The 20943-nt window shown below is 62.0% G+C and overlaps 1 protein-coding gene and 1 long non-coding RNA gene across 7 annotated transcripts in view; one reads left to right on the top strand and one right to left on the bottom strand.

Moving 5' to 3' along the window:
* Positions 1-20943, bottom strand: part of PRDM16 (PR/SET domain 16) — a 312652-nt gene that overhangs the window by 27387 nt on the left and 264322 nt on the right. For 4 of the 6 annotated variants that reach the window (XM_086715463.1, XM_086715467.1, XM_086715465.1 and 1 more), the window contains 4 exons: positions 12525-12627; positions 6327-6540; positions 4284-4431; positions 3670-3823 (listed from right to left, as the gene is read on the bottom strand). In XM_086715463.1, the coding sequence (XP_086571589.1) occupies positions 3670-3823; positions 4284-4431; positions 6327-6540; positions 12525-12627 (619 nt within the window). The remainder of the gene's footprint in view (positions 1-3669; positions 3824-4283; positions 4432-6326; positions 6541-12524; positions 12628-20943) is intronic. The other 2 variants (XM_086715464.1, XM_086715466.1) reach the window with 1 other exon arrangement.
* On the top strand, positions 9450-10842 carry LOC147577722 (uncharacterized). The gene is made up of 2 exons (XR_015254386.1): positions 9450-9820; positions 10187-10842. It is a non-coding gene; the product is annotated as an uncharacterized LOC147577722 (long non-coding RNA).

Genomic DNA, 20943 nt, shown 5'->3' with positions numbered 1-20943 from the left:
GCCTCGTTGGATCAAATCTGCCCTTTTTGGGAGGCGGCTGATACAGAGGAGACGGTCTATAAATACACTCGGGTCGCCCACCCGGCCTCGGGGGAGCAAGGCCGTTCCTCAGCTCGGGCTGCCCTTGCTGGCTGAACGAGTGACGTGTCACTGTGTCCCGGCCCGGCTCGCCGGTGCCTCGTCACTGGCTGCTACGAAACCCAGATTGGGAACCGGCCTCGCGCACGACCCCCCCACCCCCACCGGGGCAGCTCCCGGCAGGGCCTCAGGGCCGGCCCCGCGCCCAGTCGTGGGGAGTCCGGGCCCCTTGGCTCCCACCGCTCTGCTCGCAGGGTGGAGGGTGTGGCAGGGACGCTGGGGCTACCGAGGACCCTCCTGGGGGCCCGAGATCCTCACGGGGCGGCCGGACCCGCACGCTGGCAGCTGGCTCAGAGCCGGTGCGGCCCGCGGTGGACGTGAGAGGGGCCCCCCGGCCCTGCCGGGGTGCAGAGTGGCCCTGGCCACCGCGTGTCTTTTGCTCACGGGGTGTGTGCGCAGATGCGCTCCCACGCGACACTCACTCTAGGGAGGGGCCCTTTCCGGAAAGTGCCCACGGGAGGCTGACCACCTGCGTGCCCGACACCGCCCTCCCAAACAGCCAGCACACGCTCCGCTCCGCGGGGCAGGAGGCACCCTGGGAGGCCACGCCGCCTCGGCCTGCGTGGTCAGCGGGGAAAGGGCTTGGGGGCGTCTGGGCAGATCCCACAGTTGCCGTGTGCATCCACGCAGGGGGCCGGCAGGTGGACGCCGTCTGGGCACGCCCGTGACCGCGCTGCCGTGAGCCCGCACCCCTCCAAGCAGCCCGTCCTTCCTGACCGGCGCGCGCTGTCTGCGCCCCTCCTCGCTCGTTTGCGGGTTCGCCTTTCCAAGCCCAACACGGCCTTTACCACGGGCCGAAGGAGGCTCCGCCGGGGTTTGGAGGACGTGCAAAGCCACACTTACGTGCCATCTCCCAAGCGTGTGCCACCCTATCTGAGGCACGTGTGTGTGCAGGCAAGCCGGTCGCGGGAGCTGCGGCCCCGGGGGCCCGGCCAGGCTGCCCCACGCCCTGCCCACCCACACGGGGAGTCTGTGCAGGCGGTGCGAACGGCGGTAGAGACCTACGGTCCCTGGAGCTTCTGTCACTAAATATGCTCCAGGGAGACTTCGCCGAGATCTCCGCGTGCCCGGAAAGGCGGTAGCTTTTGAACCTCCGCACGACTTCCTGCTCTTAAGCTCATTTAGAAACTCCGAGCTGCTATTCGATGCCCCACGGTGGGACTCCCTGGGACCCTCATCCACAGAATGCAGGACACACACCTGCAGTCACCAAGTCCCAGCCCCTGGCTCCCACTCACACCCGCTCGCCTCTTCCTGACCCCTCCCAGGGGGAACCACTGGTGCACCCCAGGGCGCACAGGTCTCCATCCAGGACCTGCAGGTGACTGGGGGGCTGAGCGGCCGAGGAAGGCTGGTGTCTGGGTCATCTCTAGCAGGGCAGCTGGAAGCTTGGGCTGGGGACAGCAGCAGGAGGAGGGCACAGCCCCAGTCACCCGACAAAGGCCTGACCGGCCAGTCAGCCCTGGGTGTCCCACACCAGAACAGCATCGCTGAGGCGTCCCACAGCCCCCAGTCCTCAAGCTCCCAGAGCTCCTCTTCCTCACACCGGTGTTGTGGGGTCTGAGAGGCTCCAACCCCCCAGCCCAGGGTCAAGGGCCAGGCCTGGGCTAGAATCCAGGCTCTGCAGCGTGGCCCTGAGCACCTGCTCCCCTAATCTGCAAGCCTCAGTTTCCTTCTCTGCCACTAGGAGACAGTGTGGCCCTGAAGGGTGCTATGAGATCGTGTGTGTGAAATGCTGACCCCATGCAATCCCATGGGGATGATGAGTCCAGGCAATGCTGGTGATAACTCTGCACAGGTCACGTGGGTGACGACTGCACAGTCCGTGTGGGTGATGACTCTGCACAGTCCGTGTGGGTGATGACTGCAGAGTTGATGTGGGTGATGACTGCACAGTCGATGTGGGTGAGGACTGCACAGTCGATGTGGGTGATGACTGACTGCACAGTTCGTGTGGGTGACGACTGCACAGTCCGTGTGGGCGACGACTGCACAGTTCGTGTGGGTGATGACTCTGCACAGTCCGTGTGACTGATGACTGCACGGTCAGTGTGGGTGATGGATGCATAGTTCTTGTGGGTGATGACTGCACAGTCGATGTGGGTGATGACTGACTGCACAGTTTGTGTGGGTGATGGCTGCACAGTCTGTGTGGGTGATTACTGCACAGTCGATGTGGGTGATGGCTGCACAGTCTGTGTGGGTGATGACTGCACAGTCCGTGTGGGTGACTGCACAGTCCGTTTGGGTGATGACTGCACAGTTTGTGTGGGTGACGACTGCACAGTTCGTGTGGGTGATGACTGCACAGTCGATGTGGGTGATGACTGACTGCACAGTTTGTGTAGGTGATGACTGCACAGTCTGTGTGGGTGATTACTGCACAGTCGATGTGGGTGATGGCTGCACAGTCTGTGTGGGTGATGACTGCACAGTTGATGTGGGTGATGACTGCAGAGTCGATGTGGGTGACGACTGCACAGTCCGTGTGGGTGACGACTGCACAGTCTGTGTGGGTGACGACTGCACAGTCCGTGTGGGTGATGACTGCACAGTCCGTGTGGGTGATGACTGCACAGTCCGTGTGGGTGATGACTGCACAGTCGATGTGGGTGACGACTGCACAGTTGATGTGGGTGATGACTGCAGAGTCGATGTGGGTGACGACTGCACCGTCCATGTGGGTGATGACTGCACAGTCGATGTGGGTGACGACTGCACGGTCCGTGTGGGTGACGACTGCACGGTCCGTGTGGGTGACGACTGCAGAGTCGATGTGGGTGATGACTGCACAGTCCGTGTGGATGGTTGCTGAGTGCAATTTGTGTGATTGGCGACAGTGCAAATCACTTGACGTGATGGCCGAGCACAATCTCGTGTGAATAACTCAGCACGCTGCCAGGTGGAGAGGAATCTTCCGTGGCTTCCGAACTCCTTGAGAATAAGGGCGGTGACCCTACGCTGGCTCACAAAGTCCCCACGACCTGGCCCTTGGGACCCGTGGCCCCTCTCCTCTTAGTCCCCCTCACTTACTCCCCCACACACGCCAGCCTCAAGGCCTCTGTGCTCCCAGTTCCCGTCCCAAGCACCTCCGTCCCCCGCAGGGGCCCCCTCACACCCGCCCGTCCGCCAGGCGTCCGCCAGAAAGCCTCTCGTTTGACAAGCCGTCCTGGCCCCCCTGCACTCACAGGACCAGCGCCCGCCTGGGCCACCCTGGACACTCGGAGAGCCTCCTAAGCCTGCGTCCCGTCTGGGCTGATAGGCCGGACGCACGTGCCCTCATCGTTCATCTGGTCTAGCCTCTATCTCCTCCACGGCGCGTAAGCTCCGTGAGGACAGGGGCACTTACGGCCGCCACCTGCTGTCCCGACAGTGCTGGGGACCCAGGCCGGGCTCCCTAAAGGCCGCTGTGGGGATGAGCAGAACTCGGTGAGCGTCACCGGCATTTTCACGCCTCTCAGAGCTCCGGCCGGGGTGTGAGTGCGGACGAGAGTAGGGAGAGCGGGGCGGCCGGGCTGGGGGACCACTTACATATGAAAGGTTTGACGGTGCTGTGGATGTGCTTGTGCTGCTTGAGGCCCGAGGACGTGGCGAACGTCTTCCCGCAGTCGGGGCAGGCGTGGGCCCGGGCGCCCACGTGCTGGGAGCGGATGTGCCGCTGGAGGTTGCTGGGGTCTGTGAACACCTGGGGGGACAGACACCTTTGCTCGCTCCCCTGTGGGCCCAGTTCTGGCCGCCGGGTCGGGGGACGGGGGGCGGGTCTCACCGCTGCTCTGCCCCCTGCGCCGAGCCTGGCCGGGAGGGGTCTCTGCTGTCGCGGTGACCCGCTGGACGGCCTGGGGTGAGCTGCCCGTGTCCGCCAGACCGTCCCCTCAGCGGTAATGCCTGGGGGAGCGGTGGCTGGGGGGGGGGGGGGGATGCTCCGGGCACGCGCTCGGAAAGCGTGGCCGACCCGAAGCGCTCTGACGCCGCGCTGGCGGGTGGGGGGCAGGAGCCCGCCCTGGAGAGCGCGGGGTCGGGTCTCCCTGCGCCCCTCCCGCTGCCCTTCCTCCGTAAACCGAGAGCCCCAGAGGGCTTCCGGTCTTATTTGCACCCTCCGTCCGCACGCGTGTGGGGGGCACGGGCGGGGGCGGCGGGCGCGTTACCTTCACACAGTTTTCACATTCGAAGCGCTTGCCACTGTCGTGGGACATCTGGTGGCGAATGAGGTTGGACTTCCAGTTGAAGGCCTTGGGACACTGGTCACACTTGTACTCCCGCTCCTCCGTGTGCACGACCATGTGCTGCTCCAGGCTGCACGCGGACAGGGGGCTGGGGTCACCGGGGGGCCTGCCCGCCGCCCCGCCCGGCCGAGGCCCCTCCCGTCCCCACCGCCCCCTGCCCAGAGACGGGAGTGAGTCCCGGCGGGCAGCGCGTCTGCCCGCCTCCTCTCTGGACGGGCCAGCAGGACGGAGGGCGGAGACGGCCCTCCCCCATCCCACGGGGAGGAAGCGCTGCCCGGACAGAGCTCAGGCCCTCGTGCAAACGTCTCCTCCAGGCGGCCGGCGGCAGGGCAGGACCCCGGCTCACAGCTCCTCGCTGCCCCTCGGGGTAACCTTAACCTTGAGGCTGACCTCAGACAAGGGGCGCAGAAGCCGCCAGCACGGCCGAGAGCCCCGGAGTGGGGGCGAGGCCCGGGAGACCCAAGGCCACGCCCGGCCTACCCGCCTGGCACACACCGAGGGGGCGGGACGGGGGTGAGCGGGTGGGTCCCCGAAGGTGGGGAGGACACAGCCGCCGGGAAGGGGCAACTGTGCCTGGACGCAGGAGCCACTCCTCACCCCTCCTCTCGGGGGGTGGGGGGGGCACGTCCTGGCTCGCCTCCTGTCCCAGGTGTGACCGTTAATCTCCGTGAGCAGAGCAGTAATATATCACGGCCCGTTAATTACGGGGCCCAGCCATCCATTTACATCAGAAACGCTTGGTTCTCGAGCGCTGGCAGATTGTATCTTTTTCCCTGTTGTTAATTGTGATTTATGTGTTTATGTAAAGAAAACACGGACCCTCTTGAGCAGCGCTTACCGCCCAGGGTCTCAGTTGGGATTTGCCCAAACACTCATTTTCTTAGTCATCTGTTCAGGGTGGAGGGTTTCCCATCCCCGGGGAGCCCACGGTGGGATTGGCGTTCGGTTCCCAGCGACACCACCGCCAGTCAGTGACCCGACGGGGCTTTGCTCTGACCGTGCAGAGCTGTCCTGGGGAGATTCTCAAAGGTCGGAGGAGGGGCCTACCTCGGACGAGTCGTCATGCTTCTCGCAGGAGCACTGGGACCGCATGCCCCTGACGCTGTCCCCACAAAGCCCAGAGGCTCATCTTTCCCGGGGGGGGGGCTCTCAGGGGTCCTCGGGGCCCCCACTTCCCAGGGGGAGGGCCAGCTCCTGCCTGCTCTAGGCTGACCACGTCCGGCCGTCACATGGCGGGCCTGGTGTACCGTGCCCACGCCTGTGAAACCTCCCAGGACAGGTGGGTTCCATCCCTGGAGCAGAGGCCGGTGCCCGGGGTGGGGGATGAGGGACCCCCGGGCGGCCTTGAGCCGCCAGCTCCCGCCCACCGTGTGAGGAGTGGTCTGTGTGTGCAGAGGGTCCGGGGCACCGCACGGACCCCGGGACAGCAGGGTGTTGCCATCCTGCCGTCCTGGTCTTGGGCCTTGCTACGGGAGTGGCCTTGGGACTTGAGCCCTGCACGTCTCGGGGTCTGGCCTGCATTTCTCGCCTTCCCCGTGGTCTATCTCCAAGGCTCAGCCCTGACTGCAGAATGGCAGGGCCAGAAATATCTCTACCGACCACGCGGATCTTCCGGGGGTGGGGGGCACCGGCCAGGGGGGGTCAGAGCCGGGAGCACCTGTGGCCTGCAGCCACCAGCTCATGGGCCACGCTGTGTGTAGTGACAGATGAGTGGGCAGGGAGGGGTACCTGCCCCGAGGTGAGCCACACTGGAGGGGACGCTGGTCTCTCCCTGTCCCTAAGGCTCTCTCGGCTCGTCGGTGTGGACAGGGCTGAGGGCCGAGGTCCCAGCTGTGGTCCCAGGGTCAGCTGGCTCTGCTGACCAGCTTGGGGGGCCTGGGGGGCAGTGAGGGGGTGCGGAGCGCGGAGGACAAGGGGGGCGCGGGGGGAGGGGAAGAGGCCTGGGGGGATGGGGGGCAGCCGCACCTGTACTTGTTGGGGAACATCCGTTCGCAGTCCTTACACTCGTGGGCCTGCTCGCCGCCCCCACCGCCGAGCCCCTCCGGCTTGAGCTCCTCGCCCAGGCCCTCGTAGAGCGTGGCCCCCACGGAGCCGCACGCGTACTTCTTGTGGCGCCGCAGGTCCAGCTTGGACTGGAAGAGCTCGTCACAGGCGTCGCAGCGGAACGTGGGCTCCCCTGCTAGGGACAGAGGGTGGGAGGTCCGTGGGGAGCGCGAGACGGGGCCCAGGCTCCGGGCCCGAGAGGGGGTGTTGGGGGTGGGGGCGGCGGGCCCCGCTTCCCACACCGGCCGCTCCCGCTCCTGCTTCCTTTCCGCCCTCATCCCGGGCCGGGTGCGGCCGCCCCGGGGACCTGGGGACCGAGGGGACCCTGTGTCCGCACCATCAGAAATGCCGAGAAACACCGGGCCCCACCCCCGCGTGGCAGGAGGCCACGCCGGGCTCCAGAAGGCCCTGCGCTTGGGAGCAGAGAAGGAAGCTGGCCAAGTGGTTTGTTTATGAATCAGGGGAAAAAAGAAGACAGAGCTCTAATGCATATCGTAAATTACTGTCGTCAAGGTCAAACAAATTAAAAGGGGGGCAGCTATTATTAAGTTTACGAGGCGGCATCCTGACCACCGTGCCAAGCCAAACAACCCGCTCAAAGCCGTAAATTTCCCGGCGGAGACGTCCTCTGGGCCCATCCCCGAGCCCCCACCCGGGCCACTGCTTGCGAGTGGCTTCTCCCCAGCGCTGTGTCCCCTCCCTGCCCGAGGACGGGACGGAACGCTTGCGCTGAAAGCTGGGACCCAAGTCGGAAAGCGTGCCTGCGTGTGCGTTGAGCGGATGTGTGCATGCTCGTGTGCTTGTGCACGGGTGTGCGGCTGTGAGTGTGCGTGTGCACGAACGTGTGTAACTGAACACATCTGCATCCTTGTCTGTGCACCTCTGTGTGAACGTGTAGAGATATTTGTGCATCCACACTTGTTTGTGTTGGTGTGCGTGCGTACTCGTGTGCGTGCGCCAGAGCGCGCAGGTGCCTCCGTGTGCGGCTACACGTGTGGAAATGTGTGTGCTGGCACATGTTCACACACGAGTGCGCCTGGGCGTTAGGGCACCTGTGCACGTGTGTGTGGGCGTTAACGTGCACGCTTGCTCTGCACGTGCAAATGTCTGTTTCTGTGCACACATTTGTGCACACGGTTGGCATGTGTTGTGCATGTTAAGAGTGCATGTGCACATATGTACATGTGAGTGCACACGTGTGTGAATGTTTGGTTGTGTGCAGTTGTGCGTGTGCTATGTGGCTGTATTTCTGTGCGTGGCTTCGTGTGTGTTTGTGTGAACGTGTGTGGGTCAACAGGTTATATGTGTGCAAGAGTGAGCCTCTGTGTGTGCCTGTGACCGTGTGTTGGAGTGTGGACATGTGTGCCTGTGCTTCTGTGTGTGTGTGTGTGTGTGTGTGTGTGTACAAGCTTGTGCAGAGCTCAGCCTTAATAAGCTGACCCAAATGGCCTGCCCCCGAGGGGCGTGGAAGTCAAGGACGCAGGGAGGTGGGGGCACAGGCACGCCCCCTCCCATGTCAGAGAGACCACCGGAAACATCTCAGAGTGCTGAGGACAGGGAGGGGGTGCTCTGCAGCCCGGACAGGGGGTCAGGAGAGAGGGCGGGCCACCTGTTCCCGACCAGAAGCTTCCCTGAGACTAACGTTGGAGGCACCGCTCCCGGTGTGTGGTCACACCTGGCATCCCCACCGGTGGCACCTGGAGGCCCCCACTCCCCGACACCCAAGGGGCAGGCTCTGTGGGAGCTGGATCCGAGATGCTCCGGGGCCTTGGACGACCCCCTCAGGTGCACAAATGTGACTTCTGTCCACATCTTTGCGTGGAGGCAGACATCTGGGTGACGGGGCGGGGTGGGGGTGCTGCCGAGAGGGGCCCTGCGGACAGGCCGGGCGGGCTCCAGTGCTGGTCTGACGCACCGTCCGGGCCTGCCGGCCTGCCCACCGACCGGAGCGGGCTGTCGAGAAAGTGTTCGTTTGGAGGAATTCAACACAGATGGGGACAAGCAGCTCTCGCTTGTCTGGGTCAGGGAGTCGAGTTACAGCACCCAGCCCTGCTCCGGGCGAGAGCGGCGGGGGCCCCCCGTGTGGGCCTCTGAGGCCGCGAAGGCTCTGCCCCATACACCTCCCCGAAGGGCCGCAGACGCACGGCGAGCTGCGAAACGGACCAGGAGGAGGCAAGGCCAGCCGGTCCACACCAACCGCAGACCGGGGGCTGGAGGAGGCAGGGAGGGCGGCCGCCCCAGTGACCCTTCAGTGCGTCTGCAAACACAAAGACCAGGGCAGGCTCCCGTTCCTGCGAGGGGCAGACCAAGGGGCGGGAGGATAGGGACGGCGGGGCCCGGGGCTGCCCAGGGCACCAAGTCAGAGAAGGCGCTGGCACAAAACCCACGCGGGCACTGGGCGGGCCCCCTGGGTGCCAGGGTGGAGTCCGGGGAGGGGGAGGCGCGCAGGGAGGGTGCACATCACCGCGCCATCATCCCTGCTAGTCTCCAAAGCATCGCCTTTGCGGGAGAACCGGAGCGTCCGCGGGAAGGGCCGTGGACGGCGATGGGGACCCTGGAGGTCTGGGAGCCCCCACGCAGCAGGCGCTGCCATAGGAATTTCCCGGTGTTCGTGGATCTAAGGCCTGTGCCAATCCACGCGCTGCCGGGGGGAGAATATTCTTACCCCCGATTTATAACTGGGAAACGGAGGCCGGGACAGACGGAATGGCCGGCCCAGGGCGCCCGGGGAGGAGGGGGCAGAGCCGTGTAACTGGAGCCTCGGCACCGGGTGGGGCCCTGGAGGCAGGGTGGCGGAGTCCCGCCGTGTGTGCGGCCCAGGGAGAGCACCGGACGGGCCGCGAGAGCTGGGCTCGCCCTGGCGTCTCCTGCAGGCCCGCCTCGACTGAACACATGTGGCTTTCCTCTACATCTGAGGACCGAGAGCCCCATTTCACAACGGGGCCGGATGCACGGACCCCACAGAAACGGCCCCTGTGGGTTTGTTCTGACTTCCTGGGGCCCTCCCACCGCCACCGGCGCCATGAGTAAGTTAGAAACGCCAGTCTGTAGTTTGTTCTTTCTGGACCCAACTGGGAACAGTCCCAGAAGTTTGAAATTTGACAACAAATACGAGAAGAAAGGCTGACCCCACCCGCCCATAGCATCAACCAACCCATTCTCTCAGTGTTGATCTGGAATTTGGATTTAAAATGAAAATCCTGCCTGATTCTCACTCTGACGGCGTTTGAGGACCTCCTAGAGGCCACGGAACTGACTGGAGATACATGTCGCCCTCCTTCCCTGCCCCCTCATCCCTCCACGGACCCACGTTTGCCCTGGTTGAAGGACAGAGACGGACACCGGACATGTCTAAGCCTCAGTCCCCCGCGCCCCGTGCCGTGGCGTGGACAGGTGTCCCAGCATCTCCCACGCAGGTAAGGCGGGCGTTGAGTGCACACGTCCGGGGCACGCTGCACGGGCCACAAAGGATGCACGCAGCCATGTGGGTCCCAGGGCCCGGCGCAAATAACCCCACGTGAAAAAACACCAAAAGGATAGGTTATATTCTGGTTATATTGTGTTACGTTGTATTATATCATGTTGTTATGTCATATTATACTACACTTATATCATATCATATAATGTTACGTTACATTGTATCATATTCCTCATACGCTTTATATACAAGTCACTGCATCCTTGTGACTTCTTCGGAAGGCGGAGCGAAGTTAACGATTTTAAGCCTTTCTCGAAAGAAAAGCATACTGGAATGGAAATGATTTTCCTTATTTTCTCCCAAGATCAAGAAGCTTTCCCGCAAGGGAAATCTTTCCCCTCCGTGCTGAAAGAATAAGCAGAAAATAAAAAGTCGCCTCAACTATTGAATGAACCTGAACGTGGCGTCCCTGTGCTCTGAGTCCCTTGCAGGGAGACCAGGACTGCGTTTCTTTCCAAAGCCGCGGCTTTCAAAGAGCATTTCCAGGCCGGGATCCACCAGAACGGCGCCCTCGGCCCCCAGTGGGCCGGCACCCAGGGGCCCCCGTGTCTGCCGCGATACCTGAACGCTGTCCCCGCCCAAGGCCCCCGCCCGCAACAGCAGCACGAAAAATTGTGAGTCAGCTCCGAATCTGGCGGAGGCTCCGTGTGCTACCCAAACCACACCGGGCCCGGGCCACGGCAGCCCGTGCTGTGCGTGTCACATCCACACCCCGCCTGTCTGTGTGAAGTCCCGTCCGCAACTTCACAAGGCAGGAATGTGACAGAAAAATAAATCGGTGCCTAATGGCTTCCGAGAGCCGAGGGGGACACAATTATGCGGTATCTGCATGGCAGTGGACCAGACCGGAGGCTCAAAAGCGCTGGAGAACCCACTCCAAATTCCTGCCGTGATAAGGGGCCTCTGCGTTTAGCTGGGGCCGGGAGAAAAGATTTTTATGATAATTATCTTAGCGAGGAACGATTTTGCATTTTCTTTCTGTGCGATTCTGAGTTTAGCTGGGGAGGGGGCGGCCGTTGGGGGGCTGGGGGATGACTGTGACAGCAGAGAGTATGAAAAGTCAGATATTCGATGCTAGACCATTATGTGTGGAAAGCAATTAGCCCACAAACGTTTGATGAATTATTAGGGAGATGTGGACCCGGCTTATTTTAAGATCGGGGGGCCCGGTGGGGGCGGACGGGCAGGGGGAGGGGGAAAGCAATCCAGGTTTTTTAAAACCTTTTGGAAGAAAGAAGTTTCATCATACAAACGACATTCCCTGGCCGGGTGCTCCCCGAAGGGGAGTGGGTTTATCTTCCCGAGCTCTCGTGTGCTACCTGAGACCCATAGGTCTTTTCAACGATTACTTTAAGGAAAAGGAGCCCATCCCCTCACTACCCAGACCTCGGCCGTTAATTTTTCTTTTCTTGACGGCCTAATTCAAACCAAACTTGAGAGGCGCGCGCAGATAGGATCCGGCTCCGTGACGACTTGGGAGCGGCGGCTCAGGGACACGGGCCGCGGGGAGGAAGGACGCAGCCGCCGGGCCAGGCTCGGGGATCGAAAGGGTAAATTAAGGCAGAGATCTCCGTGTTCGCTCCCGGCCCCGGCCGATGCCTGTCCCTGTCATGGCATTGTTAGAGGAACCTGCGGTAAGTGGTGTTAATCATGAAGCCTCTGTGCCTTTGGAGGGGAGGGGAGGGAAGACAGGAAGGGGAAAAGGCGGCCTCCCGCCTGCTCCGGCGGCGTGAGCTGAGCGGAACCACCAGCCCCGGCCAGAAGGGGAGGTGGCTTTTCTGCTCCCTTGTGGGGTCTCAAAGGGAAGACGCCGCGAGCTCAGCGGCGGCACTCAGGGAGTTAACCACCGGCCCTCCGCTGCCAGTGCAGGGTTCCTCGTTCCTCGGAGGGACCCAAACGCTGTTCCAGAGTCCCCAGGTGAACGGCATGTTGCTTCGCAGCGGGGACAAAGGAGGAGAAGGCCGCGTTCCGGAAAGGCCAGCCTGCTTGCGGCTGGAATTTTCTAACACCCTCTGAGATGTAGGTGTGTGTGTGTGTGAAGGAGGAAGGGTGGGAAGCATGCCCGGGGGACGAGCACCGAGTGACGAGTCGGGAGCAAAGGACAGGAGGGCGGCTCTCCACACACGGTTCCGGGGGCTCAGCTGCCGTCCAAGTGCCCCTGTGGCAACGCCCCAACCCGAAATGTCCCCTCTCACGACATCAGTTTCCCCTTAACTTTTCTCTCGGACTCTGCTGTCAACGATAGACCAGGCACTGCTTTCAGAGACCTACACGCCGACACTGCCCTCTCTGAAGTGACCCTGAAACGTCTCCCGCGGCACGGAGCTCTGCAGGGTGGAGGTTTCCAAGCCACAAAACCATGCTGCTAATAATACAGCATTTAAAAAAAAACAAAAAAAACAAAAAGTCCCCCGGGACACTTCCACGACAAAGATATAATGCCACACGATACCCATTGGCTCCTATGGCCCGAAGTCCTGGCGGGAATTCGGCGTGTGGCTCATATAACCCACGGTGGGGAGAGTGCGACGCTTCAGTGGAGAGCTTGTTAGGAGGGGGCCGGTCCCGCTGGCCCGGGGTCTGAGCGGCGGGCCCCGGCATGTGGCAGGAGTGACGGGCGGCCTCAGGAGGGGGGGGCTTACCATCCAGACCGGGGGGCACCGGGCCCAGGGAGTACGCGCCTTCCTTCACGTGCACCAGCAGCTCTTCCCCAGGCTCGATGTCCTTGATGACTTTATAATAAATCTAGGCGGAAAGGCAGAGAGAAGGGGTGAGTGTTGCCGTCCCGACTGCCGAGAGAGCCACGCTGCGTGCACACAGGCGACGCCCGCGGGCCACTCGACCTGCCCACTAATTGCCGCTGAGAGTCTCCCTCCTGGAACTTTGCAGAATATGCTCACAAGGGCTAGAGCCCCGTGTAGTTTGTTCCGTCCCGTTGTTGGAGGTCGGTAAAGGGGACGGAGGACGCCGTGCCCAGGCGGGGCGGGTCCCAGCGGCAGGCACCAGGGAGGCTGGTGCTTCTCACGGGCAGCGGGGCCTGGCTTGGGTCTCAGGCTCCTTTTCTCAAAGTGTACGCGAGATGCCCTTTGCCGGTGGGGGCCTGGAGGGGGTCGAGGGCCAATCTGGACATTCTCAAAGTGGCCGTGAACTCCGACAGAGGCTCTGTGGGCCAGGACGGCAGGCCGTGAGTCTCCCGTGAGCGTGGACACCGTCCGCGGGGACGGTGGAGGGACACACGTGCCTGCGGCTAGCTTGGTGACCGGCACCCGGCAGCCCTGGGGACCCAGATGGGGGCACCTTGAGCGCGGGGAAGGGTGTGTGGGGCCTGGGGGAGGGGCGGAGATCGAAGCCTGGAGTAGTGGGCTCAGGTCTAGGGGAGGAGAACGTGGGAAGTGTAGCCTCAGTACTCGGAGCGCCTCGGCCGGTGCCGCTGCATGTCCTGAGAAAGGGCCGTCTGCTCTGGGGAACCCTAGGGCTCAGCAGGGCCACAGGGGCAGGGGCTGTTTGGGAGGGGACCCTGGAACCAGCTGCAACAGGGGTGACTGTGGGAGAGAACCGGGCTCTTCTGTGCCTGGGAGCCTCCCCACCCCTGGAGAGCAGCGACACGGGTCCTCTGCTGGGGGGGGGGTACCGACCCCTCACACGAGTGGGGCCGACACCAGGAAGGCTTGTATCCCAATTCCAGAAATGTCAGACAGCCAGGCCACTGCCCACCACCCCAGCACTTGGGTATTTGGGTCTCTATCCAGGCGACAGTAACCAAGGTCCTTCCAGAAGCCCAAAGGCCTGGCTGCAGGACTGGCTGGGAGACCAGAGAAAGACCTAGAAGATTCCATCTGCACCCAGAAAATTCGAGGGCTGAGGCTCCTCCAGGCCCTTCCCTCCCGGAGCTGTTCCGGCCCCACCCTCACGGAGGACCTGGGCCTTAGGTACCAGGCCAGGCTTTCCAGCATCGGGGGGCGGGGACACGGTTCGAGCTGGGCACATGGACTGCATGAGCCCTGAGCCTCCCCCCTCGCCTCCGGGCCCCAGGAAACATCTGGAAGCCTGAGCCATCCCCGTCACTTGTGGGATCCCTTTTCCCCTCCACAGGCCACATCCGTGCGGACTCCTTTACAAACCACCAGTCCTGACAACAGCAGGGAACCCCCCCCCCCAAGGACACACAGAGCCCCACGGTGTCCCCGGGGCCTGCCCGGATTGATTCCCAGGGCACCGCACGGCAGAAACACACATGGCCCGGGCGTGTCACGCAGCCCAAAGTTCCTCCCCGCCCCCCACCCGCCCCCCACGCACCTTCATTTTATTTGGCAACTGCCGTCACACACGTCGCTGCCAAGACGTGGGGTTTCAAATGGGGAAGGGACCTTAGCAACTGTCGCCACAAAGCCATTGCTATGAAGATCCCGGTTTTGTATCACTTTCACTAAAAATTGCAGTGGCCAAATGGTTACTTGAAAAACAAATCAGATGAGCCACTGGATCTCAAAGTGGGACCCAGCGTATGGGACACTCCAACAAAGCCAGGGGACTCCGGAGTGACCGGGGAGGGGGCCCCGAGTCGGCAGGCGGGTCTCACACGTGCATCTGGGCGGTGAGCGAGTAGGCTCACCAAGTGCACGTAGCCTCGGCCGCCAGCTACGTGCGCACAGGCTGGGGCCTGGCTGGGGCCAGAGGAGGGTCCTGGCGGCTTTCCTCAGGCCCCGTTAGAGGGCAATGTGGGCCCGCCCACCACATCCCTCCGCGGCCGCATTCCTCCCCGAGGCCCCGGCCCCGCTCTGACCTGGCGTCCCGCTCAGCGCGGCTCCTGGGGCCGCATCCTGCCTCCGGCCGGGACTGCTGAACTCCTGCTCCAGCCGGGCTGGCAGGGGCTGGGCGCGGCCCGCCTCCCCTCTCCGCCTCCCCGTCCGACCCCTCAGAGGGCCACCCGGCCTCCCGGGACCCCCCCCACCCTCCTCACCCCCCTCTCTGAGTGCCACTGCCTCTCCTGGGACCCCCCACCCCGGTGGCTCCCAAGGCCACTGGACCTCCTGGAATCCCCTACCCGCGCTCCAAGGCCACCTAGGTCCCCGCCCCCACACCCCTCCCAGCTCTGAGGGCTGCCCGGGCCTCCTGGGACCCCTCTACAGCCCCCACGTGTGGTCCCAGGCCGCCTGCCTCCCCGGGGACTGATCCTCCCGCCAACACAGCCTTGGAGGAGCTGAGGGAGGGTCTGGTGCACTTGGCCACAGGGAGCAGCTTTGTGCACAGCAGGCGCCCTCTCCCCAACCTCGGGACGGCACCTGGCAGGGGTGTGAGCACAGCACAGGAGGGCAGCCAGCGGCCCGCAGCCGTGGCCGCCTGGACTTTGAGCGGAAGACAGAATTAATTGCTATTAGTGCTAATCGCAGGGCCCTGGTTAGGGTGGGGGGGGGCAGGGGCGCCCCCAACCTGCCTCCACCCGGAAGGGGAGACAGGAGGTGAACAGGGACCGGAGCAAACTTTTCCAAACTCAGCCGATGCCATTGCCAAGGGCACGGAGGTGTGAGGGAGGCTCTGGAGTTTTTATGACCTGTTCCCACAGGCACAAAGGCCTTATCAGCCAGCCGCCTCCTGATCGTTGGTCCTCAGGCTCTGCTGACTTCCCAGGACAAAGGCCGCGCGCAGGCTTCTTCGGTGGGACTGAGGCCTGGGCGGCTCCTGGCCTCTGGGGGCGTTACAAATTGCGCATTTACAGTGCGGAGCCCGGCCCCTTCCGCAGGGGCCTGTAATACATGATTCTGTAGCCCCTTAAAAACTCCTGAAGTGGGCGGGCGACTCCTGTTCACCGTGTGCCCCTCGGCGGCTGGGCCGGCTTCAGACCGAGGGCCCCGTCTGCCATGTGGACGGGCTGAGCACTCGTTTTCACAGGAGGGAGAGAGGCCTGTTCCTCCAGGAAAAAGAAACCCTCCCCTGTGGTGCCTCGTCCACCGCGAGAAAAGGAAAAAGGTTTGTGCCTGTGACAGCAGCGAAAACCCGCGCCCTCAACAGCTGCAGCCTTGCACGGCTGAAACCCTGTCTCCGTGCTCTGGGCAAGGCCCAGCTGGAGTTTTCTCTCTGGTTTCAGGACCTGAGAGCTGGGGAAGTCGCAACAGCTGGGTTCATGGGAGCCAATAAACGTCTGCTCGCAAACGGCTTTCAAGATACCGAAGCCAGACAGACTAAGGTCTGAGGTTAGGTCCCTGTTTGAATGTCTCTGCTCTGTCCGCAGGGACGGTGGTGGCCCTGAGTGTGGGTCCTCTCCTCCCCCTCGTCCCTCTCCCAACACGGGAGCGGGCCCCTTGCAGGTGGACGGAGCTCGGGGACAAATAAGCCCACGTTCCCAACACAAGGCGGAGAGAAGTGCCTGAGAACAGTCGATTTCACACAGGCCGTGCTCATTCAGACCCTTCCGTGAAAACAAACGTCACTCCCTCCCCCCAACGTTCTTTAAGACAAAGAAATATTTCAGATTTAAAATAGATGTCAGTTTTAGACAGCTTCTTGAGTTCCTCAAGTATTTTTTTTTAAATATCAAATCAACTCACGAGGGTGATACTGTTTTCGAACACGGCGACTTAGGTTCTACGGTTGTCGTTCCTACTTAATCTGGGGGTTTTACGGTTGAAATTACGAGAAGCTGCCCCCGCGTTGCACGGGGTGCTTGGCCACGGCCACGGCTCTGCCTGGCCCGGAGCAAACGGATGGCTCAGAAAGGTGAAAGTGGTCAAGTGCATGGGACCGCTTCTCCCCCTCTGACAGTTTGAGGACCTTTCAAGGAGTGTCTGAGTTACGCGGGCAACATCGCTTTCAGTGTGCTTATCGCAAAAAGAAAACCTCCCTGCATCCTGGATTTCGGCTTTGTGCGGGATCTGTGAAGGCCTCTGGGGGGCTCTGCGAGGGCTTTTCCCAAAAGAGAAGCAGCAAGGGGAAGTGGAATGGCCGGGCCGTTTCTGTCCTGTCCCCGCAGGGGACGCCGGTCCTTGGGCATTCTCCTCTCAGGGACCCCCGAAGAGGCAAGGCGGTTCCGGTGCGGACTCTGGAAACACCGCTGTGTGTCCTTCCTCCTTGAGGTCCCCACGCTGTGGGCAGTCTCTGCCTGGGAAGGGCTGTGGACACCAGAGCCCTGAGGCTGCCTGAGGGCTTGAGCACTTGGAGTTTAAAAAGCCACCCAGGCGGTGCTCCAAGCCGGATTGGGGACGGCTCCGGGAGCCGCGGGGGGGCTGCGGAGGCCTGCCTGTGCCTTTTCAGAGCCGAGCGGGACCGCGGGGACAGCAGGTCTGGGTCGGGCCCCCACGGCAGGCTCAGGCTCCAGGGACAGGCAGACAATTCCTTCCTCCGCCGGGGAGAGGACGCGTGCCTGGCGGTTGCCACGCTCCTGTCTTCCCACGCGGGGCTGAAGCAACTCGTGTCCGAGAATCTTTCCGGTCTTGCCGCTGTACCGTCTCCTTCCCAGCGGCACAAACGTGGGAAAAAGTCCCGCACGTCTGTCTCTTCCTTCGTCGTAGGTTTGGGGCTGGAGAGCGTGTGTATCTACACACGCGCATTACTGGGGAACGTGGTCCCCACCGTTCTTACGTGGCTCTCCTAATCCAGCACCCCATTCGGTCAAGAAGGAGAAGAATGGAAATACTGACAAGGGCTCCGGCCGGTGTTGTGCCGGCGTGGTCGAATTTAGGTCTTGTTCCTTCCCGAAGACAGGGTCAGCTTGCTCTGAAGAGGGCACCGCAGAACTCCGCGGCTTTCGGACTCCGATGAATTTGATATATATGTTAAGTCTTTTGTAAACCGGCCAAGAAACGCTACAATGAATCCCCTGCCCTTCTCGTTTCAAAGGGGGAAATTGTATCTAATTGTTTGGGAGCTACCATTGAAACGGGCCAATCCATTTACAAGGTTTAATTTAGAAAATCCTGGGGGGTGGGGGGAGCAGAGGCGGCGGGGGACCCGTTCTGGACGCCATCCTGCGGGTTCCAGCCCCGGCGGACGGCTCCACGCCCCGACCGGCCACCGCGGCGGGGTCCCCGCATCGAGGGCAGGGAAGCGAAAGCAAAAGAGAAGCTTCCGGGCCGACGTGCGGCCGGCCCGGGAGCACCAGGTTTTCATTAAACACAAGCGCTGGCTCTCCTGGACGCGGGGCTGTGTGGTTATCGGCCGGCTGATCTGCTAACGAAATGCTTTCTTTAACAAGCTTGTCTGCTTCCTCTTCGGGGAGACCCGGCCCCGGAGCCCGGGCTGAGCCGGCTGTGCCCCGGGAAACCTGCTGGTGCTGTTGGGTTTTCCCTGCCGTCCAGCCGGCCCTGGGGGCGCACAGCGTGGGCCCTGGGGGCTCTCCTCCGTGCGCGGGGGCATTCGGAGCCCCCGCGTCGTGCTCCCCGACATCTGCGTGTGACCCCAGCACCGGCTCACGCCCTCCTCGGCCCCGCTGGCTACCGACGTCGGGCCCCAGCATCCTCGCCCCGGTGAGGCGGGTGGGGACGGGGAGACAGCGCGCCGTGAACAGGCCTCCGCCCCTCTCTGCTCCCTCCGCTGGGCGTGTTACTTCCAGGCTCTTGATTTCGGGCTTAACGTTAAAACAAATCCAGGGACAGGCCCCGTCTGTCTCCGGCAGCGTTTCAGACCAACTCGTGTGCCCATAATTGCGGGAGAAAGAACCACCCAGGGGTGATCTGAGCGTCTCAGATTTTCCAGAAGGAAAAGCAGGGGCTGGCGGGCGGCAGGGGGAGGGGAGTGAAGGTCGCCCGGGGCTGGGGGAGGGTCATGCTACCCGGGGGGGTCTCTGCTGCCCGCGGGCTCCCCTTTGCTTTCCGTTTATGCTAAGTGGGAAGGTCAATCAGGGCCCTCCAGAGTCTACGGCTGTGATCCGACCACTTCCAAAAACCCAGAGACAGACCTGGAGCCCCCAGCCGTAGGCCGTGGACACTTTGTCCGGAGCAGACCGGCCGCCCCAGAGCCCGTGTTGGCCCAGGACCGTCTGTGAAAGCCGCTTGCCACTGTTTAGTGGATAGGGCTGAGTCCAGGAGGAAATCCACGGCCCGACTGTGGCCTCTCTCGCCCTGGGCTCCCCCGTCTGGAGCTGCAGAGAGGGGGACAGAGGTGGCCATCAGAGCCACAGGGCGCCGAGAGGGGGCCTTGTGGCATGAACGAGAAGCTGGAGGCAGGGCTGTGCTCACGGCCATGGGAGCCGCAGTCCGTGGAAGAAACGCGTGGCTCCCTCGGAAGGACACGGTCTCCTGTTCGGAGCTGCCAGCTCGGTTCTTCGGGGAGCTGTGACTTCAGGGACTTTCTCTTCACGCCCCCGGGGACCCCCTCCTGCCCAGGGTTCTTCGTCCTCTCAAAACGGGGGCTGGGGTCATGTGACGGGCTTCTGAGCACCATCTGGCAAAACCCACACTGCCTTATGCCTCTTAGATTCTCAGTCTGGACGCTGTCCCCTCCACGTCCGTGCTGTCGAGAGCGGTGTGTGTGTGTGTGTGTGTGTGCGTGTGTGCGCGTGTGCGAGTGCAGGCAGCGGGGGCTGGGGTGTCCATAAGTGCTAGGAAATCCTGGTAGAAACTCTTGGGATTATGGACATCTGAGAAACCCCATTAATATCGTGTAATGTTTCCTTCTCAAAGAGAAGCCTGTCTTCAAAAATCTTTGTTTTATTATTAATATTTCAGGGACGTTCTTATTCCAGCTCCAACCCAGGTCAAGCCTGTTGCTCTGTAGAAACCGGTGTTTCCAGCCGTCGGGACTGGTCACCCCCCTCAATGGGGTTAAGGGAAACAGCCGGGGTTCAACACTCACTACACCCCAGCCGAAAGTATCCCTGTTCCCTGGTGGAAGGAGATGGAAAGACTTTGCTGCAAAGCAGTCAGTCCCACGTGGACCCTTATGTGGAGCTGGCAGAAACGCTTCCCCGAAATGTTAATAAGAAAACAAAGATGTCTGATGACACATCTGTGTGCTTTTCTAGAAGCTTGTCATGAAAAGGTACCTGCTTTGCTACTAAAGTTTGGCTCAAACGGTCCAGCAAACATGTTTCTTAAACCGAGAATCTGGATCCTGCCTCTCACGGAAGTGCCATCCTGGGCTCGGCCCCACGGTGTTCCTTCCGCTGCCCATCAGCTTCCAGACACGGGTGGAGGATACGCGCGGTCCGCACAGGAGGGGCGTGCCTAGATCCGACCTCCCGTCACTCAGATTTCACTTTCATTTGGAGGAAGGAAAAGAGGTTTGTTTTTTTAAGTTCTCTTCTAATTTTTGAGGATTATTCTTTTTGGCTTCAATTTCTGCAATATTTTTTGCAATCAGAAAAAAAAAAAAACAAAACAAAAAACAACCCAAACCACCTTATTCTCAAAATGCTGGGTTCTGGCTACAGCTGTAGTCGTCTCAGGAGCAGAGGTGGATTCCAACTTCGCCGCGTCTGGCGGCAGCTTGTGTCCAGGGCTTAATCCAGGCCGAGCCCCAGGGCCGAGAAGGAGCCTGAGCGGATGAGGGGGGGCAGCTGACGGGGGTCCCAGGGACCTCCCTGGTGCGTGCTCTCTGTGTTTCCTAATGCAAAACTGTTTCTCTGAAGTCAAGATCCTCGAACCACTTTTAATGGTTTGCACGGGCGACGGGAGAATGCAGTCTTTGTTATGTGGTCTCCGAAAACATTTTTGGAAGCAGTGGAATCCGTTTCGCAGATGAAATCTCCTGTGGAACCCCAAGATATTCTCGGCAAGCGCACGCTGCTTCGATCGGCCGGGTTGGGCACCCGGGCACCCCGAGGAGCCCGGCGCTGCTCCGGGAATGCAGTGGAGATGTGCCGAGGGGCCTGGCTCCGGGGTGGGGAGTCTTCAGGGGCCATTTGCAACCTTGTAGTTAAAGACACAGAATAGGGCCTCCCAGCACTGGGGACACGTGGGGGCTGCAAATGGCATCTTCTCTCCTGTTCGGCGCTCAGCCCGGACGGCCGCCATGAGCAATGAGGGCCAGAGGTGCCTGCGTTCCCAGGGTGGCGTGGAAATAGCACGGCGAGTGAGGCTCCAGCGTGCCGAGCGGGGTCCTTGGCCTCCAGGGGGGCTGGCAGCAGGA

Source organism: Puma concolor, chromosome C1 (genome assembly GCF_028749965.1).
Source record: "Puma concolor isolate L17-30 chromosome C1, mPumCon1.1.hap2, whole genome shotgun sequence".
Taxonomy (NCBI): Eukaryota; Metazoa; Chordata; class Mammalia; order Carnivora; family Felidae; genus Puma; species Puma concolor.
The sequence above is the reverse complement of the archived record's forward strand: the minus strand, read 5'-3'. Positions and strand labels throughout refer to the sequence as shown.